General features: G+C 37.2%; 1 protein-coding gene across 1 annotated transcript in view; it reads right to left on the reverse strand.

The window, feature by feature from the left end:
- Window positions 1-930: 930 nt before the first annotated feature.
- The window catches only part of LOC141339661 (uncharacterized), a 353,139-nt gene continuing 334,770 nt past the window's right edge, over window positions 931-19,299 (reverse strand). The window contains 1 exon segment of the mRNA XM_073844972.1: window positions 931-1,647. Within this exon segment, the coding sequence (XP_073701073.1) occupies window positions 1,266-1,647 (382 nt within the window). The 3' untranslated portion in view covers window positions 931-1,265.

Raw genomic sequence — 19,299 nt, forward strand, 5'->3', positions numbered from 1 at the left:
AAACATACCACTCACCCGAACACCTGCCAAACTATAACCCTAAAAAAAATCAGAACAATTCCATCTCCACCCTCCGTAAAGGCTATCAGTCCTCCCAATTTCGGGAGGAGCTCACACGGATAATTAACACAGCCAATTCATCATCAGTATTCACACTCTCTATCCAATCAGCACAAGAAAGAATCCCTATAAATAACCGAAGCAGCCCTACCTTCTTCATCGCCCATTTTTCAGCACCCTTCCACCACCCCGTCTCCTCACCTTCAGCCCGGTGGCAAGAGAAAAGCCCCGGGTTCAGGAATTACTGCAGAGCTTGAAGCCCTCTCCCAGACAGCACACCAGATACGACTAACCTTTCCCTCAGTTTATGATCCGTAACAATGAACTTGAGAAAGACTTAATTAAACAGTATTGAAATTAAAACAGAACATTTGATTTGTTTTTTGTCTCTTGTTTCTTTGAATTTTTTGCACTAAACTCACTCAAGGTGAGTTTAACTAAACTGCAAAAACTATTGGTTAGTAATAGATGCAATGAATAAGTAGAATTCTTCAAAATTCAAGATGAAATTGGATCCCATTAATATCCTGTGGAAATGATCATATAGTATATTTATGCCTTGTCCTATAAGACAATTACTAATACATTCCTTTAGGAATGGTTCCAAAAAATGATTATTACAGCATTCCACAAAGCCGCAATGTTGGTGGAAGAAGTGAGAAAGTAACTGATGTGTGCAAATTAAATCCATGCACACTGATGTTAAAATGCTAGTGTCCTTTATTGTGCTTCAATCAAAAAACAGTGCGCTTCCTGTGAGTTCCCCCTTCAATTGATGGCATACAAATGCGAAGTTCTTAAATCGTAGACAGAGCAAACACTTTGTCCATAGTCCATATTATTCTTTGCACATTTATGCATTAAGCTCAGTCTAACAGAATATAGCTAGTTGACATGGTAAAGTGTACCATGGACAAAACACATTGCTCTAAAATGTGAATTAGAATTTCTATCATTGTAGGAGCCCTGTATTGGATTCTTATTGGAATCCTTTAGGATTGTTTTGACAAGGGAACATTTTGCAGATTCTGAAAGGGGGATGTACACTTTTGACCTCAACTGTAACTGGGGTTTAAACAATGTGGTTGCAGAGAAACAAAGAGGTGTATGTTTGTAGAGTAATTTACAACAGCTTTGATTGTGGCCAATCAGAATCAAGGAACATAACTGCCCGTTCTAGACATTTTTTTGGAACTCTGTCCATGTTAAGGGGATCTGTTAGACTTCTCTTTATTGTGAATTTTCATGTGCCTGTCAAGGTTTCCTTTTTGTCTGAAACTGTTTCCACACTGTTTGCAGGTGTAAGGCTTCTCTCCAGTGTGAAAGCTCATGTGTCTGTTAAGGTTTCCTTTATCAGTAAAACTCTTTCCACACTGTTTGCATGTGTAAGGCTTCTCTCCAGTGTGAATTCTCATGTGAATGTTAAGGTGTCTTTTTTGAGTGAAACTCTTTCCACACTGTTTGCATGTGTAAGGCTTCTCCCCAGTGTGAAATCTCATGTGTCTGTTAAGGTTTTCTTTTTCAGTGAAACTCTTTCCACACTGTTGGCATGTGTAAGGCTTCTCTCCAGTGTGAAATCTCATGTGTCTGTTAAGGTTTTTTTTTTCAGTGAATCTCTTTCCACACTGTTGGCATGTGTAAGGCTTCTCTCCAGTGTGAGATCTTATGTGTCTGTTAAGGTTTCCTTTATGAGTGAAACTCATTCCACACTGTTTGCATGTGTAAGGCTTCTCTTCAGTGTGAACTCTCATGTGTCTGTTAAGGCATTCTTTACGAGTGAAACCTTTTCCACACTGTTTGCATGTATAAGGCTTCTCTCCAGTGTGAATTCTCATGTGACTTTTAAGGTGTCCTTGTTGTTTGAAACTATTTCCACACTGACAGCAAGTGAAAATAGTCATAGTCCCTGTCTTTTGAGCACTTTTTTGTTTAGAAGTCTTTCCAGACTCTAAAGAACAAAAAGATTTTTCTCCAGATACAAAATGATGAAGATTCTCAAACTGATCTTTCTCTTCGGTTTCATTCAGTACTTCTCTCTCCTCTTTCAGCGATGTTAGTTCTAAGGTGGAAAAACAAAGAGATAAAAGTTAACCCCAGTTTAATGGCACAAAGCAATTAGCATCACAACATGTAGCTAAGTAATGCATGCTAGATCCTATACTAGGGTGTCCAAACCTGATCCTGGTCGGCCAGTACCCTACAGAGATTAAGTTTGCTGTTATACAATTAAATCTAGAAAATCTATATAAACTGATCTCAATTATTATATTCTATTTTTATGTCTCCTAGGGGATAAAATTCAACAAATTTAGAGAGAGACTAGGAAAAAAGAAAGGGGACAAACTCCCCACTTAACAATCAGATGAAAAATTAATCACAAAATAATTCCTTCTGAGGTTTTATTAAGGGGGCAATTGTGTTAGCCAGTCATAAAAGTTGGCTGTTGCACTTGACCTTTCAAATGGAAAACACCAAAACTGACTGTCAGAGGATAATAAATGGTGAAAAACTGTCATCTCAAATCAAATATCTAAAAAACCTTACATAAAAAATGAAAATCACTCAATTTTAAATGTTTATGTAAAAAATGTTAGTAATCTTATAATTACACCTCTGGAAACATAATATAAAAAATACTAAAATTAAACTTCCTTTAAAAGAAAACAGGCAATATTTTTGCACCAATTGAATGTGAAAAAGTCAAAAGTGAAATGACATGTGCCAACTACCAAGTATGGTGAATTGTGATCTCCATTTAATTCATCAAAGTGCACACACACACAACAGGAACATGTAGCCGGAGCACTGAGAAACTCTGGGAACTAATGCTGTTAAACTAACCTGGTCCGAGACTTTTTTTTTGGTAATGCGGTGGTGAGACGCACAATGTCTGCGCTCCACGTTATTTCATGTAATATCTTAAGAATACACCTTATTTGATCAGCACATCAAACTTGTTGCACCTAAATTATATTTTTGAAAGTCTATGCCGTCGGAATTTTCATTTAAAATGAGCAAGTCTACGAGGACAGGCGGTAAACAACAAGCTCATCATGATCGGGCCTGTCAAGAAAGCAGTAAAATGGCGGATAACGAATCCACATCTTCGCAGCTTACAATAGAATCCCTAGTTAAGGAGCTTGAAAGATTCAGAAAAGAGAACAAGATGTACGAGGACTTCAGCATAGAGTTTGCAAGGAACGAGCGGCGTTCAAGATCAAGAACCTACTTTACAAGCAAGGAGTACGATTTGGAATGCTGTACCCGGCTCGCCTCTGAGTGAGCAATAACGGCGTGAAACGGATCTTTTATTCTCCTGAGGCAGCGGAGTCGTTTTACCAGAAGAACTTTCCTAACTGACTTTGGCAATAAATGGACTAACGTGCATTTCCATGATGAGCAGGTCAATTCTGCAGGAAAAATAACTTTAATTTGGCTTTAAAGTGTCATTCTATTTTTGTGTAAATGAGTTCAAGGTAAAGTAAGGTTAGTCTGTAATACTGGGTACTTTCTTACGGCTTTAATTAACTTTGCTCATACATCTTTAATACATTATGTGTTGCACGTTAATGATGCTATTTGGTTAATGTGCATAAATGCCGTACACTTTTGGGTATGTATTATGTAATTTATATACATATAATTTTTTTTTTTTTGGCTTTCTCTCAGCACCATCTTGGGGTGGAACTTTTGTGTAACGTGTTAAATCTAGTATTACCTTTGTAAATATTGTGTATTATAGTTTTGGGGGCTTTTGTACCAGACACCCATTATATAAGATAGCGTTTATGCCCCCTAATTTTGATAATCCTGCCTTTATGACTACAATGTATTCCCACCTCCCAGATTTAGACACTCACCAATTGCACAATCAACCCAAATTTAGACTGTTCACAGCCAAAGGCATCAGCTCCTTCGTCAATTTCTAGGACCTTCTCTTTAATGGATCAGTTGGGATTCCTGGCATTTTCTCAATCCAACTACAAAAGACTTTTCTTTCTTTTCAAATGTCTATCATGTTTATTCCCGTATTGATTATTTCTTTATAGATAAAGTTCTTTTGCCTTCAGTTAAATCCACAAATTATTCAGCGATAATCATATCAGATCATGCCCCACATATTTTAGACCTGTTTTCCTCAAAATTTGTGTAGACATGTTGAAGGCTGGAAACTTAATGCTTCGCTGTTGGCTAACAAGGATTTTTGCGATTATATCTCTAGGAACATTGATTTTTTTTCTTAGAAACCAACGAATCAGAATCCGTATCACAATCACTTCTATGGGAAACATTCAAAGCATTCATACTTGGAAGGATTATATCTTTTAATCCATATTGGTTTAAAACCAGGAAATTATAACAGCAAGAACTAATTGACAAAATTTTAGAGGTAGATTAAATGCCAGGTCACCAAATTCTGTTCTGGAGACAGAACGGCTGAAATTACAAACAACAAGGCAGAATTTCTACTAAAATGAACAAAAGCAACTTATTACGAGCATGGAGAGAGAGCTGGCCATCTTTTAGCGTCTCAGTTTAGACATCAATTTGCTTCCCAATTAATCTCACAGGTGTATGACTCTTCAAATAACCTCATTTCAGATCCAGTTAAAATAAACTCAGAGTTTGCTTATTTTTGTTCTAAATCTTTACAAATCAGAAAGCTGTTCAGACACTACTGCTATTCATACTTTTCTGTCTCAATTAGAAATACCTAAGATAAACCTAAAGGAATATTCTTCCACGTATGCTTTTTTGTTTCAGACCGTTCCCATTTCATCCATTTTCATCCCCAAATCTTTTTTTAGGAAATTTGATGCCATTATATCCTCATATATTTGGGCTGGTAAACACCCACGCATTTCAAAGTCAACTCTTCAAAGAACCAAACAGGATGGGGGTCTTGCCCTTCCAAATTTTCTTTTTTACTATTGGGCAGCTAATATCCAGAAAATATATTTATGGATTAAGTCTCTGATATTAATTGCTGTATGATGGAAGCTAATTCCTGCATAGCATCTTCTTTATCTGCATTAGTATTTGATTTGATACTATTTTTAGTTAGTACACCACTAATCCAATTGTGCTTTCCTCACTCAAAATCTGGAAGCAGTTTCGACATCACTTTAGATTAAAAACACTGTCCACTTGTGCACCTATCTGTGGCAATCATCTTTTTGTGCCTTCTACTTTGGACTCAACATTTATACAACTCAGGGAGAAGGGTTTAGTACTGTTCGATGATTTATTTTTGGATCACACATTTGTGTCATTCAATGATTTGTTGAGTATATTCAATATTTCCAAATCCAATTTATTCCGTTATTTTCAATTACGCAATTTTGCTAAAGCATATTTTGCTACATTTGCCCATCAGCCAAAGAAAACTTTAATTGAAGATATTTTTTGCACTTAAGGGAACCTGGGAGAGGGAGTTGGGACTGGAACTTGATGTGGAGCTATGGAATAATGTTTTAGCTAAAATTAACTCTGCCTGTATATGTGCTCGTTTGAGTCTTATTCAGTTCAAAGTTGTTCACAGAATTCATTTTACCAAAGCAAAGCTGAAAAAAACTTTCTTTAACAGAAGGTGATAGGTGTACTTCTTTGACACATTATCAAAAGTTCTTAATGTCTCAGTGAAACCCTGTCCAATAATTGCACTTTTTGGAGTAACTCCTGTTGTTGGTTTATATAATAAGTGTCATGCCAATATTATTGCTTTTGCCTCACTAGTAGCCAGAAGACGAATGCTGCTATATTGGAAATCCCCATGCCCTCCTGCTAATTTTTCTTGGTTAAAAGATGTACCCCCGGTTTCACAGACAAGGCTTAAGTCTAGTCCTAGACTAAAATGTAAGTCTGAACTGTTTCAACTGAAATAAAATTGCACTGATTGATTTTAAAATATCAGTGTTTTGTCTCAAGATGCACACCAGTAATGCTTTTTTCTAAACATGTTTATAAAAATTAATTAATTGTCCCAATTGAACTATGGCCTAATCCTGGCTTACTCTAAGCCCTGTCTGTGAAACCAGGCTTTAATGTCTTTTCTACATCTGGAAAAAATTAAACACTCCGTTAGAGATAATTTATTTTATAAAATGTGGAATCCTATACTTTCTTTTGCTGAGACCATACCTTCATTTTAGAAAAAAAAAAAAAACAGGCTGTGTTTTGCATATGCTATGTACACTTTGATTTTCAAGAACTTGCACAATAAAAAATCAAAAGATAAAACTAACCTGTTCCGAGGAAACCTGACCATCAGGCTAAGCTCAGTCCTGTAACATGGACTAATAGGAATGCACTGATGGTGCGGATGTAGTCAGCAAATGAGGTAAAATGAAGTCATTTGAATGTTTACACCCATTGACCTGTTTTATACTAAAAGTGGAAGTTTTCTTGTGAGAAGTATTTGCTTTGTTTTAGTGTTGTTCAGTGTAGGAATCTTGGGCGAACAACGTACAAAACAGAAATGGCCATATTCCAAAGAAACAAAAGGACCCTCTTTCTCAGTCAAAATGCTGACACATGACCATCACATGATGATCACCAGACGCTAATTGTATGGACCGCTTTTGTCGAGATCTGCGTCTTACGCATCCAGAGAGAAGAAAACGCTCTCTGTCTCAGAGCACCTAAGAAACAAACCTCCAGTCTTCTGAAATAAAGCTGGCATGGCACATGATGCGTCCAGCGTGACTCACATGGTTTTTCAGACTTCCTGTCCCCCTCTCCTCTGACATTCCAAAACACCCCGTCTCTCAATAGAGATACGTACACTGCAAAGACAAACTTTAAGAGACAATCAACTTATTAGTATTGCTATTAGAGCAACAGTATGTTCTCTTTTATATGCCTGCTGTGTTTTATGTGATGATTGGAGTTTAATCTATGCATTATATGCCTTTAGGAAAGGAAGTTGTCAAATGTATTAGCATGCAAGCGATATACTATTGATATGGGATGAGTGTTCTTGGCGATTGTAGTTTGTCTGAATGAACGAGAAAATGATATTGTTTTGACTTTATGCATTGAAATAGTTTATTGAAGTTAATAACAAAAGTTGCAGAGAAATCCATATCCTAATAAGTTACGTACCAGAAGGAATTACAGGACGGAAAGGGGGTGGCGTGACCCGCCCCTTCAGCAATGCCATTGGATCCCAGCATCGTGGGACGTGCCCTAGCGACCCGTTTAAAACTTCATGTTCCTAACAGAACTAGGCGAACTCAGCAAGAACTCAAAGAACTCAGAGCTCCCAGCTCTCGCCTCACGCCTTTCGCCTCTTGTGGTTTGAGTGCTTTTCCATCTGCGCTCGACCGCTCGACCACTCGACCAAGCACGTGACGGTGCCATCAAAACTCTACAGAACAAACTGAAACTTCGTGACTGCCAAACTCTTCAAAGTCTCGCAACTCTGATACAGAAGAGCTCCGAACGCATCAACCTGCGTAACCAGGCAACCGAAAGATCGGCTCCAGAAAACCACTCCTCCACCGCGAGGGATTTCCCAAAGTACAGTCATCGACCAGCAACCAACCAGAACTTTCGCTCAGACGAGCCCCCGGAACCCCCGTTCCCGGCACAAACGCAAGTAACAAGATCTCTCTTTACTTCGCTGAAACTGGTGCAAAATACTCCCTAAGTAGTTAAAAGCTAAGTCTCTGCTTTTGTGATTTTCTAAGGTTGCGATCTAAGAACTAGTTAAGATACTAGAACATTTGGGGTTCTCTTCAACTCAGTAATTTCTCATCCCCGGAACTGTATGAGTGTGAGCGTGAATGTGTGTGTGTGTGTGTATGTGTTTATTTGTGTTTAGTAGATTAGCGTTGTGTCTTAGAGTAGTTCAATAAATCATTGTTTCATTAAAAGAAGTGTCTTGACTTTATGTTCACAAAGTTCTATCTGTGTTTAGATCAAGCTACCTCAGCTTCAAAATTTCCTAACGTAATATTTTGGTTTATTTGTGATCTTGGCCAGGAACATAATATAAACCTTTTTGAGTTAATACAGTATGCTGAATTGACCACTTTGCTGGACGAATGGTTAAGAAGTGTAATCTATTAACTCTGAATCAATTTAATCAAGTTCTGAATCTTTCGATTCGATTCCTTATTTGAATCATTATAAATTTGAGCTAATTAATCTTACATCAGTGTGGATGAGAAACTTTTGGAAAATGTTTGAGAACGCTAGTGTGGATAGACAAAATTTTAATTTCAATTGTATGCGGATTCATTTAGATGTAGATTTAGTGTCCACTGGCTGTTTTATTTGCTTATCAAATAGCTTAGAATGAACAAATGTAGACAGCATGCAGTAGCCAAATGTAATCACTCTCATTTCAAGATTTGCGTTGTGCAAAATAAGTAAATTCTCTTAGATACTTTTGCATAATTAGCCTAAGTGCTAGAAATCAATGGTTTAATATTAGAAACAGATATTAGGTTTAATGTTACTAATTCCATATTATTGTTTCAGCTTAAATGGATGATCTCATAATAACAAATGGCCAGTGTGAAAGCAGGATATTCTCTGCTGCACTTGAAGGCAGTGTTAGTATTTGTCATGTGATCTCTACATTTCTACACTTGTGTGACATTATTCATAAATATTCATTTCAGCTTTGAGAATGAAAACCAACCTGTTTGTTCCTCAGTATCTTCATGTTTGACTCTGAATGTCTCTTCAATCTTCATGTCTTCACTCTCCTCTTTAATAAACTCCATCTTTGTTTGTTCCTCTGTATCTTCATGTTTGACTATGAATGTCTCTTCGATCTTCATGTCTTCACTCTCCTCTTTAATAAATGCCATCTTTATAATAGTGTGTCAAGTGGATCTCAGTTGCTCCTCCAGTTTTTGGGTGTTTGAACACTTCGTCCTATTTAAGATGCGAAACAATTAACAGAAAGAAAATCAATGCAAACTAAATCTCTGGGTGCATCTCATTCAGATTGCTATTTCGGTTGCAAACTGAGAGTTAATGGCCTGATTATTGCTCAACACTGAAATTTTACCAATAAATAATAACTAAACACAGAAAATAAAATTAAAGAAATTACACACAGTTACCGGCTAGTTTTAATTAATATTAATTATTTAATGATTATAGTCCATTTAATATATTACATTTAGAAACATAACATTTCTGTTGTTTGTAAAAGTTCATTACACACGTTTTTGTTTGTTGTTCTCGTTGTATTTCCAGTGTTTTGAGCAGCAGACGTCGTCAGTGAGCGGTGATTAAAAAGTGAACCATTTGTGAAGTGATTCATTTGAACTGGAGTTTTGAAAAGATCCGTTTCTCCATCACTGAATAAATCCGTGTTTATCATCTGATTCACTAAATACGGACCGAAATGACACGCACCTCTTCTGTTACTCGTGTAACATAATGATCAACTGCCTTTACAATGTTTGTAAAAACTATAAAGTTGACTAACAGCGTTATAGCAATTTAAACACTTAAAATGAATAAAACTACAAACCTTTCTTCAGCTCAAACAGATGCAGGAGCGCGGCGCCGATCTATGACGTCACATCACCGGCTCAAAATAAAAGTCCTGTTCACTCGCTGCTGTGTCTAAAAAAACAAAACAAAAAAGTGCATAGCCTATGTACATAAAGAACATTAGATTAATAAAACGTCTCAGAGAATTATTCTTAGAGAAATACATTAAATATATTAAATACATTGAAATATGTGTTTTTAAATTGTAAATCACCTGCAACTAAAGTATATATATGCACACACACACAGAGAGAGAGAGAGAGAAAGAGAGTCAAAGTCAGTCAAAGTCAAAGTCAACTTTATTGTCAATTCTACCACATGTATAGGACATACAGAGAATTGAAATTGCGTTACTCTCAGACCCATGGTGCATACAAGTAACATTAAATACAAACAGTAACATTACATACAAAGAATAAATACAAATAAACATAATATATAAAATGAAAAACTCAATATACAAGTAAGGGCACATGGTAGAGAGTGCAAACCATGTAAACAATGTAGTGCAACAGAGCTTGTAATGTGTAAAAGTTTCAGAGCAGTCTTGTAACTGTCTATGAGTAGGTGAAGTGAGTAACATGAAAGTATGTATAACGTCGTATTGTGTAACAGTTATCTGCAGTAGTTTACAAAAGGTAACGTTAAGAGTAAACATTTTTCCATCACATAAGCTTTGGTGATGTTAATTCCAACAAATACTGATGTAATTCGCAATAATAGCATTATTATTTAAATATTGTGTATTATATTAAATAATTGTTTTTCAAATTTTGTCCTTAGGAGAGCCATCATCTGTAATGTAAGACACCCAAGGACAGCTGATCGTCCTGCAGTGCCAAACCACTTGACCATATCAACACCAAGATGTATTTAAGAACTTGAGGATGAAATTTAATGTAGTACTTAAAGCTGTCGTTTTCAAGCCATCGCGGACTGATGCGACAACCTCCTGGCATGTTTTCACTTGATCGCTTGGCTTCACATAGATATATATATGTGGCTTCAGACTAGCTCTTCCAGGTGTCCGTCCTTGGTTTCCAGGGCGACGCTAATAGATGACTGGGACGCTCGTCACACTATACGCTATTTTTATGTAAAAATACAGAGTTGCTGCTGCAAATCGGCCGAGGAAACTCTTTTATTTTTAGAAAACTAGAACACTAGTGCTGGGGTGGCAAATGGGGTCACCTCGTGCCACCCCGGTAGATCCGCCCCACACACTCCTCGACCTAACCAAGAGCAGATCAGTCAGGGTAAAAGTTAAAACAATACTTAAAACATAGACAATTGTGTTACTCACCTTTAAATGGATTTATGTATTTTATTTCAAATCCATCCTTATCTTTGAGCAAGGATGAAAAATATGCAGCTTCATCCTTTGGTTTTAGTTTGGCCCTCCGGGACCTTGTTGCTGCCATTTCCTGCTAAAGCCAGATGATGTATGCTGTCACTTTATGAATAATAATTATTAAATGTTTTTTTTTTTTTAGACATCACTGACCTAATCAACTATGAGTTTATACTTTTATTTGCTGTAGAGGGCTTAAATATAAACAATAGGGATCATTCTGTACTACTTGAAGAAAAACATCTTAGACCTTACAAATGTGTTTAGTATTTTTAACATAATCTGAATTTGAAACATGCTGCTTTTCTCCTTCTCAACTACACTGTGACTGTCACTAAAGAGAAACATTATGATTATGGCTATCAGACTTTTATATACAGTATATGAAACCTCTACAGACACCTACAGCAAGGCTAAAACTAACAGCAGGTCTGACAACACTGATTACCATTACTGTACAATTACAGGAATAACCTTCACAAAGAACTGTAAGCAATTAAAAGGACCTGATTTGGGATCTGATCAGACACACAATATAGTTTACAACTAAACAGCTGTGCGCCCTGAAAAGCATCAAGTTCACCATTCCCATATGAAAAATACAGTAGTAGACTTCTGTACTATAGTAAACTAGAGTAATAATCCTAGATAAAATAGTGTTTTTTTTAAACTTACCATAGTAAAAATTAAAGAATACTATGGTTTATCAATTCACTAATATTACAGGATACTGAAGTGAATTAACAAAGTGTAGTAATCACTATAATATACTGCAGTGAACTCCAATTTACTACATCAAATACTACAATATTTGTACATGTGGCCTTTCGTACATTAACCCCATTATCACAACACTGAACTGCCCAGAAAGCTAAATAAATATGATCTCAATCTGGCATCATGATTTATTTAACCATTAGCCAGTAACCTTTAAACCCAAAACATACATAATACAAGCGGTTTAGTTCTTGCTTGTTTATTTGTCAGACTAGTAACGTTACGTTAATTGTTAATTCCGTATACATCCTTATATTCTTTATAATTCGCTAGATAAATGCTTACAAACGTGACCAAAGCTAGCCTGTTTAACTGCTTTATAACGTTAACAAATATAATATAATGTTTTATTGTTTATTGAGTTGTATCATCAATCTTACCTTAAGTGTCTTCAGAGTGACGTGCTCATTATCTCAGCCGGAAGTGACTCGGTCGGAGATGGGGGAGGGTAGGAAAATGATTCCAGTGATTGCTTCTCTGTGTTTTTATTTTTATAGTTGTGGTGTGGACTTTGTTATGCCTTTATATTTAGAACGATTTTACAAACATATCTTTATCGTTATTGTCCTTTGTGTGAATAGGCTAAAACACAGTGGTTAGACAAAACCCGAATTTATGAGGACTTCTCACCTTTCAGCCAATCAGTTCTGATACACACTCTTAACACAAAGTCCGATGATTGTGAACTATAAGGACTTTCTGAGAAAATTAGAATTTGAGCTCCTCCCACATGTAGAAACACTCCTACGTTGTCTGAATTATGAGGACACTGGCACTGTCCTAATAATCTAAAATGACCTCGTAGTGTGGCGTGTATTCATATGAAATGTCCTCGTAAATCACAAAAACCAACACACACACACACACACACACACACACACACACGTCAGTATTGAGTTATCTCATCCACCCGCAAATAATCAGAATGCATGTGACCCATCCATGAAGAGAGCACCTCTCCAAAGTGCCAGACGAATGGGAAGGAAGGAAGGAAGGAAAGGGGGTGAGTGAGGCCAAGTATGGTGACCCATACAAGGAATTTGTGCTCTGCATTTAACCCATCCAAGTGCACACACACAGTAGTGAACACACACACACCGTGAACACACACCCGGAGCAGTGGGCAGCCATTGCTGCGGCGCCCGGGGAGCAGTGGGGGGATCGGTGCCTTGCTCAAGGGACTCACCTCAGTCGTGGTATTGAGGGTGGAGAGAGTGCTGTACATTCACTCCCCCCACCTACAATCCCTGCCGGACCTGAGACCTTTGGGTTACAAGTCCGACTCTCTAACCATTAGGCCACGGCTGCCCCACATGAATGTGAGCATTTACTGACAGAAGTCGGTTACGACGATGAACTTCAGTCAGGTCGAGACCCTGATGAGGACGGCGAGCATTGAGATAGAGCTTCCCTGAGACAGTTTATGACAGTTTGAGCAGAAATCCTTTGGTAATGCAAACCGATTTTTGCAGGTAGCTGGTCTCAGTCAATCTTAGAGGTGAAGATGCTGAATGTGGAGGTCCTGGGCTGGTGTGGTTTCACATGATTTGCGGTTGTGAGGCCGGCTGGATGTACTGCCAAATTCTCTGAAACACCTTTGGAGATGGCTTATGGCAGAGAAATGACAGCTCTGGTGGACATTCCTGCAGTCAGCATGCCAATTGCACACTCCCTCAAAACTTACAACATCTGTGACATTGCGCTGTATGATAAAACTGCACATTTTAAAGTGCCCTTTTATTGTGGCCAGCCTAAGGCACACCTGTGCAATAACCATACTGTCTAATTAACATCTTGAAAATCCACAACACCAGCTTAAATAATCAGCTTTAGGTTCATTATTAAATCAAATGAGAAAGAGCTCAGGTGAGAACACAATGCTCTCTAGTCACCTGTAAGCATTTGGCTTCTATTACATTTCCTCCCACATTCCTGTGTTCACACTTACTGGGACCCCAGTTATTACTCCACTCCTCCATATTTTATTACCTATCTGATTGCAACTTATGCCGAGTTTAGACTGCACGATTTTCAAAGTAGTCGCGTCACAGATCTTTTCACACTGCATGACTATCTGGGGTAGCATTTCGTCACTGCATGATGGATCGTTGATAGGGTTACCACTTTTAATAAAATAAAATACGGGACTCAAGTTGTGGGGGGGTTAGTAATAATTAACTATTATTACCATTACTAGTAGTAATATCGCAACTAAACATGCTGACATCACATTTGTTGCTCATGTTGCTGGATATCACTATTGACTTTTAAGGTTGAGACTTGAATCTGTTGTTAAGGTCTCTGAGTGGTTTGTTTTAGGTTTTGTGCACAAAACTGCAAAGGATTCTTTCTTGCGTTTAAGCTCTGAAAACTTTAAGACGTGGGGGGCTACCTGGAGAAGCATCTGCCATTTTTACACCGCGTCTACACCGGACGCGACGCGACAAAATACAATAGAACCTATTATGTTGTCAACACTGGATGCGGGGAGGCGCGGCGCGACACTGCAAATCCCCGACAGTAATCTGTGGTCGCGTTCTATTTATGACGTGCTCACACAAAGTTTAAATGATTTTGCAACGGACGCTTTGTCGCATCCAGTGTAGACAGACTGTAGTTGTTGCAGTAGACATGGTTAGACTTGGCAGACTCTGCTTAAAAGACCCGCCCTCCTCACTGGACAGTAAAAAACACCAATCAAACTAACGCAGACATCAAGTATTACCCAATCAAAAGTTATAAAGGAGGCATCTTCATAAAATGCATGTGGGATGATTTGCATGAGACGCTGCTTAAAAAAAAAGATCAAAAATAGGGGTCAAAACCAGTCCCGTATTGATTCAATGATTTGCATGAGACACTGCTTTAAAAAAAAAAAACATAAAAATACGGGACAAAACCCGTCCTGTATTAATTCAAAACGGGACGCGCAATTTAATTCTCAAATACGGGACAATTCCGTATTTTAAGGGATGGGTGGCAACCCTGTAAACTTGTGCAATCAAGTACAAACAAGTATAAAACATTGAGGAAGTTAATTATTAACTTCCTCAATGTTTAACAAACACCGTCATATTCAAAATAATGACTGAATCTCATCGAAACCAGCTTTCTGTTGCTGGGAACCTTCCTCTGAAGAAGAGCTTGCCGTTGTTGACGCTTCAATTTTTCCCCATCTGTCTTTGCGGGTGCCGCTCTGCTGCCGGCTGCCAGGTGTCGACCAATCGGTGATGGTAAATGATACCTCGTGCCAAACCCAGACCAATCACTGTTCCATTCACGTCCCCCTCCCCTTCCCTTCTGTTCTCTGTGTTGTGTGCCTTGTGTGTGATGAAGGTGCTACTGGCAAATGTAACGCAAGTAACTAGCTCGGGAAAACTGTAATAATATTACCATTTTCAGACGAGTAATGCCTTACACTACTAGTTACTGAAAAAAGTAATATTATTACAGTAACGCGTTACAAAGTAACCCAACACTGCCTAATACCTACATAACAACAACCTTACTATTAATAAGCAGCAAATTAGGAGTTATGGCTAAATGGTTTGTTACAAGCGGGAATTGGACTTTAAAACAAAGTGTGACCAACTAAGACAGAATACTTTATAACTGTATAACTTCATATTGACACACGGCTAAACAAAGGCAGAATACCATAATTCAATTTGAGCTTTCAAAACAAAGTCAAAAAGTGGTGTGTTATATGTTGTTCTGTCTTAGATTCTCTTGGGCTTTTTGAGGTTACTGTTACGACAACCCCTTATTTTCTCAAAAAACAAAACAACAACAACAACAACAACAAAATTGACTTGAAATACTAATCCACACGAAAGGAGGATACTGAGGTCCTGTTAACATATTTTAAACCAAAAAGTTACGTTATTTTGCCTTTGTATGTTGCATAGCTCTAGTAATATATGTGTAACATGAACACGGCTCATCAGTTAAACATCACTTAAGTAAAGACTGTGATTTACAGGAGATCCAATAATAAATATAGTCAACATGAATATGATATTTTATTATATGAATATATATTTTTAATTCAATATAGTCATTAATTACCGGAATGACTATATTGAATGACTAAATACCGGAAAGAAGTGATGACAGAAACTATTTTTTTTATCCGACTCATCTGAACCAAATCATTCGTAAATGATTCAGTGATTCAAACCGCTCGAATCAACGAGAAGGGTCTGGCTGCAGACATGCGCTGCATTCGAAACCGCATACTTCCATACTATTTAGTAGGCAAAAAGCAGTAGGCGAGTGAATAAGTATGTTTGAATGTTCAGTATTCATAAAAGAGTAGGCGAGAATTAGTAGGCAAGTGCACTGATTCTCGCGAGATTCGGACGAACGTCTACTTAATTTGCGTCCGAATATGTCTACTTACCTACTATATACAGTAGTAGGAAAAAAGAGTACGTGAAGAAAGAAGTACTTTCGAAACCTCAGTATTCATAAAAGAGTAGGCGAGAAATCCCCGGATGTCCTACTGCTTCAGCCCAGATTCTGAAGTGTTCATCTAATGCACACTTTTCAATCCCAGGAGGCCAAAACGTCATCATCAAACGTGATTGAGAACCGTGACGAGAGTGTTTACAAATGTGAGTATTACAAACCAAAACACGGTTCACTGTCTTAAAATCGTATTTGTTGAGCTACTGTATCGTAAACTGCTGATTTGCATTAGGTGTCAAGACATTAGACAGTAACGTTAAAATATATTTTTGATTTCGCTGTAAAACACGTTTTATTACGTATAGCGACCATAGCATCTTAAAGATGATTACTAAATGTCTATTTAACAACTGACAGGAACATGTTCTGAGAGAATTAAATGAGCACATCACAACACCAAACAGACATCTAAATGAGTGATGGACATTATGTGAGTTTATGTAGAATTCTCTGTTGTCAACACTGCTTTAGATTAATGTAATGTAAATAAACACATGTACATATAGTAACTAAACATGAGTTATCTGTTTCATTTGTCTAATAGTACTGTTGATAAATTCAGGAGCATTTGAATTTGATGATAAACCAATTAACACAACAGTTACCCCATAATTATACATTTAAATGTAGTATTGAGCACATGAATCAGAGGGAACTGAATCTTGGCTGGATGTTCCAGGGACAGAAGAGACAAGTATGCTTGTCTGGTGAAGAATGACTGATAAAGCAGTGCTGCCATCAAAGGCTTTGAGTGAGTACACTACAGACATCAATAAAACATATTTTAAACCTTAAGTTGCAATATATTAATAATATTTAATAAAAAAATAACTTTAAGCAGAGCTATTACAGCACTTTTCTGATTCTTGATTTCTGTGCCTTTGTTGCAGATTTTTTGTGGTTGAGCAGGACCTGAAAGGAAAGGTGACAGCAGCATTTGCGGGGAAAAAAGTGAAATCTGAAACTTATTATAAAGATTGTTCATTTTGTTACTTCTAATACAGAGATCTAATGAAATTGTGCTGTTAAAATGACAACTTTTGTATTGTATTTGTGCATCTTGGTATGATCTGAAATGTCTGCTGCAGACTGGTGTGTGCATCGAGAAAAGAGAAATCCACAGCAGCATCCTGGAAATGGTCGAGTGCCATCGATGAGACCCTCCATCACTCCACCTGCCCTTTGTCTCATCTGGACCAGATGTTGCTGTGGTCTCTTCATCCTCAGAGACCAAAGAGCCAGCGAGAGCATCTAGAGAAAGACTAAAATACCAATATGTCTGAATAAAGCTTTGTTCCATGTGTCTTTATTTATGTTCATGGTTACTTTATTATTTTACTCATATATCCATGTTGTTATCAGTAAATAAAATATAAGTTTCATTAACATATGCATTAATTAATTACTTGATTGAAAAAAAAAACATGCTTGTTTTACTAAAAAATATAATTAATTATAGGTCAGCATTTAACATTATTATTGATCAGTGCATTCTGAGGTAATCTTAATTTCTAAGTAGTAATACTTACATTTTTTTGAGTGTAAAATCAACTGTCTTCTCCAAACACAAGATCTTCGAGCAGCTGATCCCCGTCTCCTTTGTGCAGATATTGCAAACATGGAGGAAGATGTACTAGGTAGGGTCGTTGTGTTACTGATGCTATGAGGTGTTTGAGCACCTGTTGTGCTTATTTTCTTTTTATTATTATTAAACATAACTTATTATTACAGGTTCAGGGAAAGATGGTATATCTTTAACAATGAACAATCATAATGAGAAAACCTGAAAACATAACTATTAGGCTTGCTTACATCATAGTATGCGATTATATACACGGAAATATGATTAAATATCTCTGAATCAAATTATTAACACCACCTTTAAAGGTCTAATTGGCATTGCCCCATGTGGGGTCATCGCATTTGTATCTAAATTGTACACAGGCTCCATCTCCGATATAGAAATAACTTGCCAATCACAGATCTTGCAGTTACTTCAACCAGAAGATGGAGTAATGGCTGACAAGGTGTTCCAAATTGAGAAGATGCTGTCACAGGTGGGGGCAACCCTCATCATCCCTCCACTCAAAACATCAAATCAGCTCAGCACAGAGGACACCCAGAAAACACAGGCTATTGCCCGTCTGAGAATTTTAGTTGAGAGGGCGATACGCAGGGTGAAGGAGTACCACATTTGGGATGGGCTTGTTCCTCTTTCTATGGCAAGTTCAGTCAATCAGCTGTGGGCCATCTGTTGCCTACTCTCAAACTATCAGGGACCTCTTGATATCAAAGGGGACAAACCCGTCTGAAGTGTTTCCTTTCTTGGGTGAGACTAATTCTTCAGTACTTTTAGCTGTTTGACACCGTGTAGATATACTGCAAATATAAGTGCTATGTAATATATTTTTAAATTTGACACTGTGTAGATATACAGTAAATACAAGTGCTTTGTAAAATATTTGTAAATTTGTTACATTTACTATCTTTTCTATGAACATAGGGATTTGTATGTTATTAATAAACAATGTTGTGAAGCATTCTGTAAAAAGTTTATCCAGAGTAAAATGCATTTAAACCTTAACCATTAAAAGAACAACAATATTTTTAAAACTTTGTCAATTTTTTATTTACATATTTGGTAATAGCATATAAGTGAGGTGAATGAAACTAATAAAAAGCTTCCATAGCAGCTCAAAGCTACAAACAAGATTGGAAGCAGTTCCTTGCAACCATGGAACATAAGCAAAAAGTGAACAAGACAGACTATAAAGCCCATATATATTTACATACAATGCAACATTGACTTTAGTTGTAAATTCAAAAAATATTTACAACAGGAATTACATGCATCACAGATGTACATAGAACTATTTACATTTGAAAATTCTGCCTCAACGTAATAAAAATAATCCAGCTTCTGTCGCATTGAGTTGATGATCTCCTCATCCCTAAATACTCTTTCAACTGTGAAGTCAGTGTGGGTATCTGTTATAAAATCACACCACTGAAGTCCGCTTAATGCCAGCTGGCCTTGAACCTGATGATAATACTTGTGGTTTTTCTTGAGGCAGGCCTGGCCTCGAACTGTGATCAGAGCCCGTATTCACAAAACATCTTAA

Source organism: Garra rufa, chromosome 1 (assembly GCF_049309525.1).
Source record: "Garra rufa chromosome 1, GarRuf1.0, whole genome shotgun sequence".
In the NCBI taxonomy this organism is placed as follows: domain Eukaryota; kingdom Metazoa; phylum Chordata; class Actinopteri; order Cypriniformes; family Cyprinidae; genus Garra; species Garra rufa.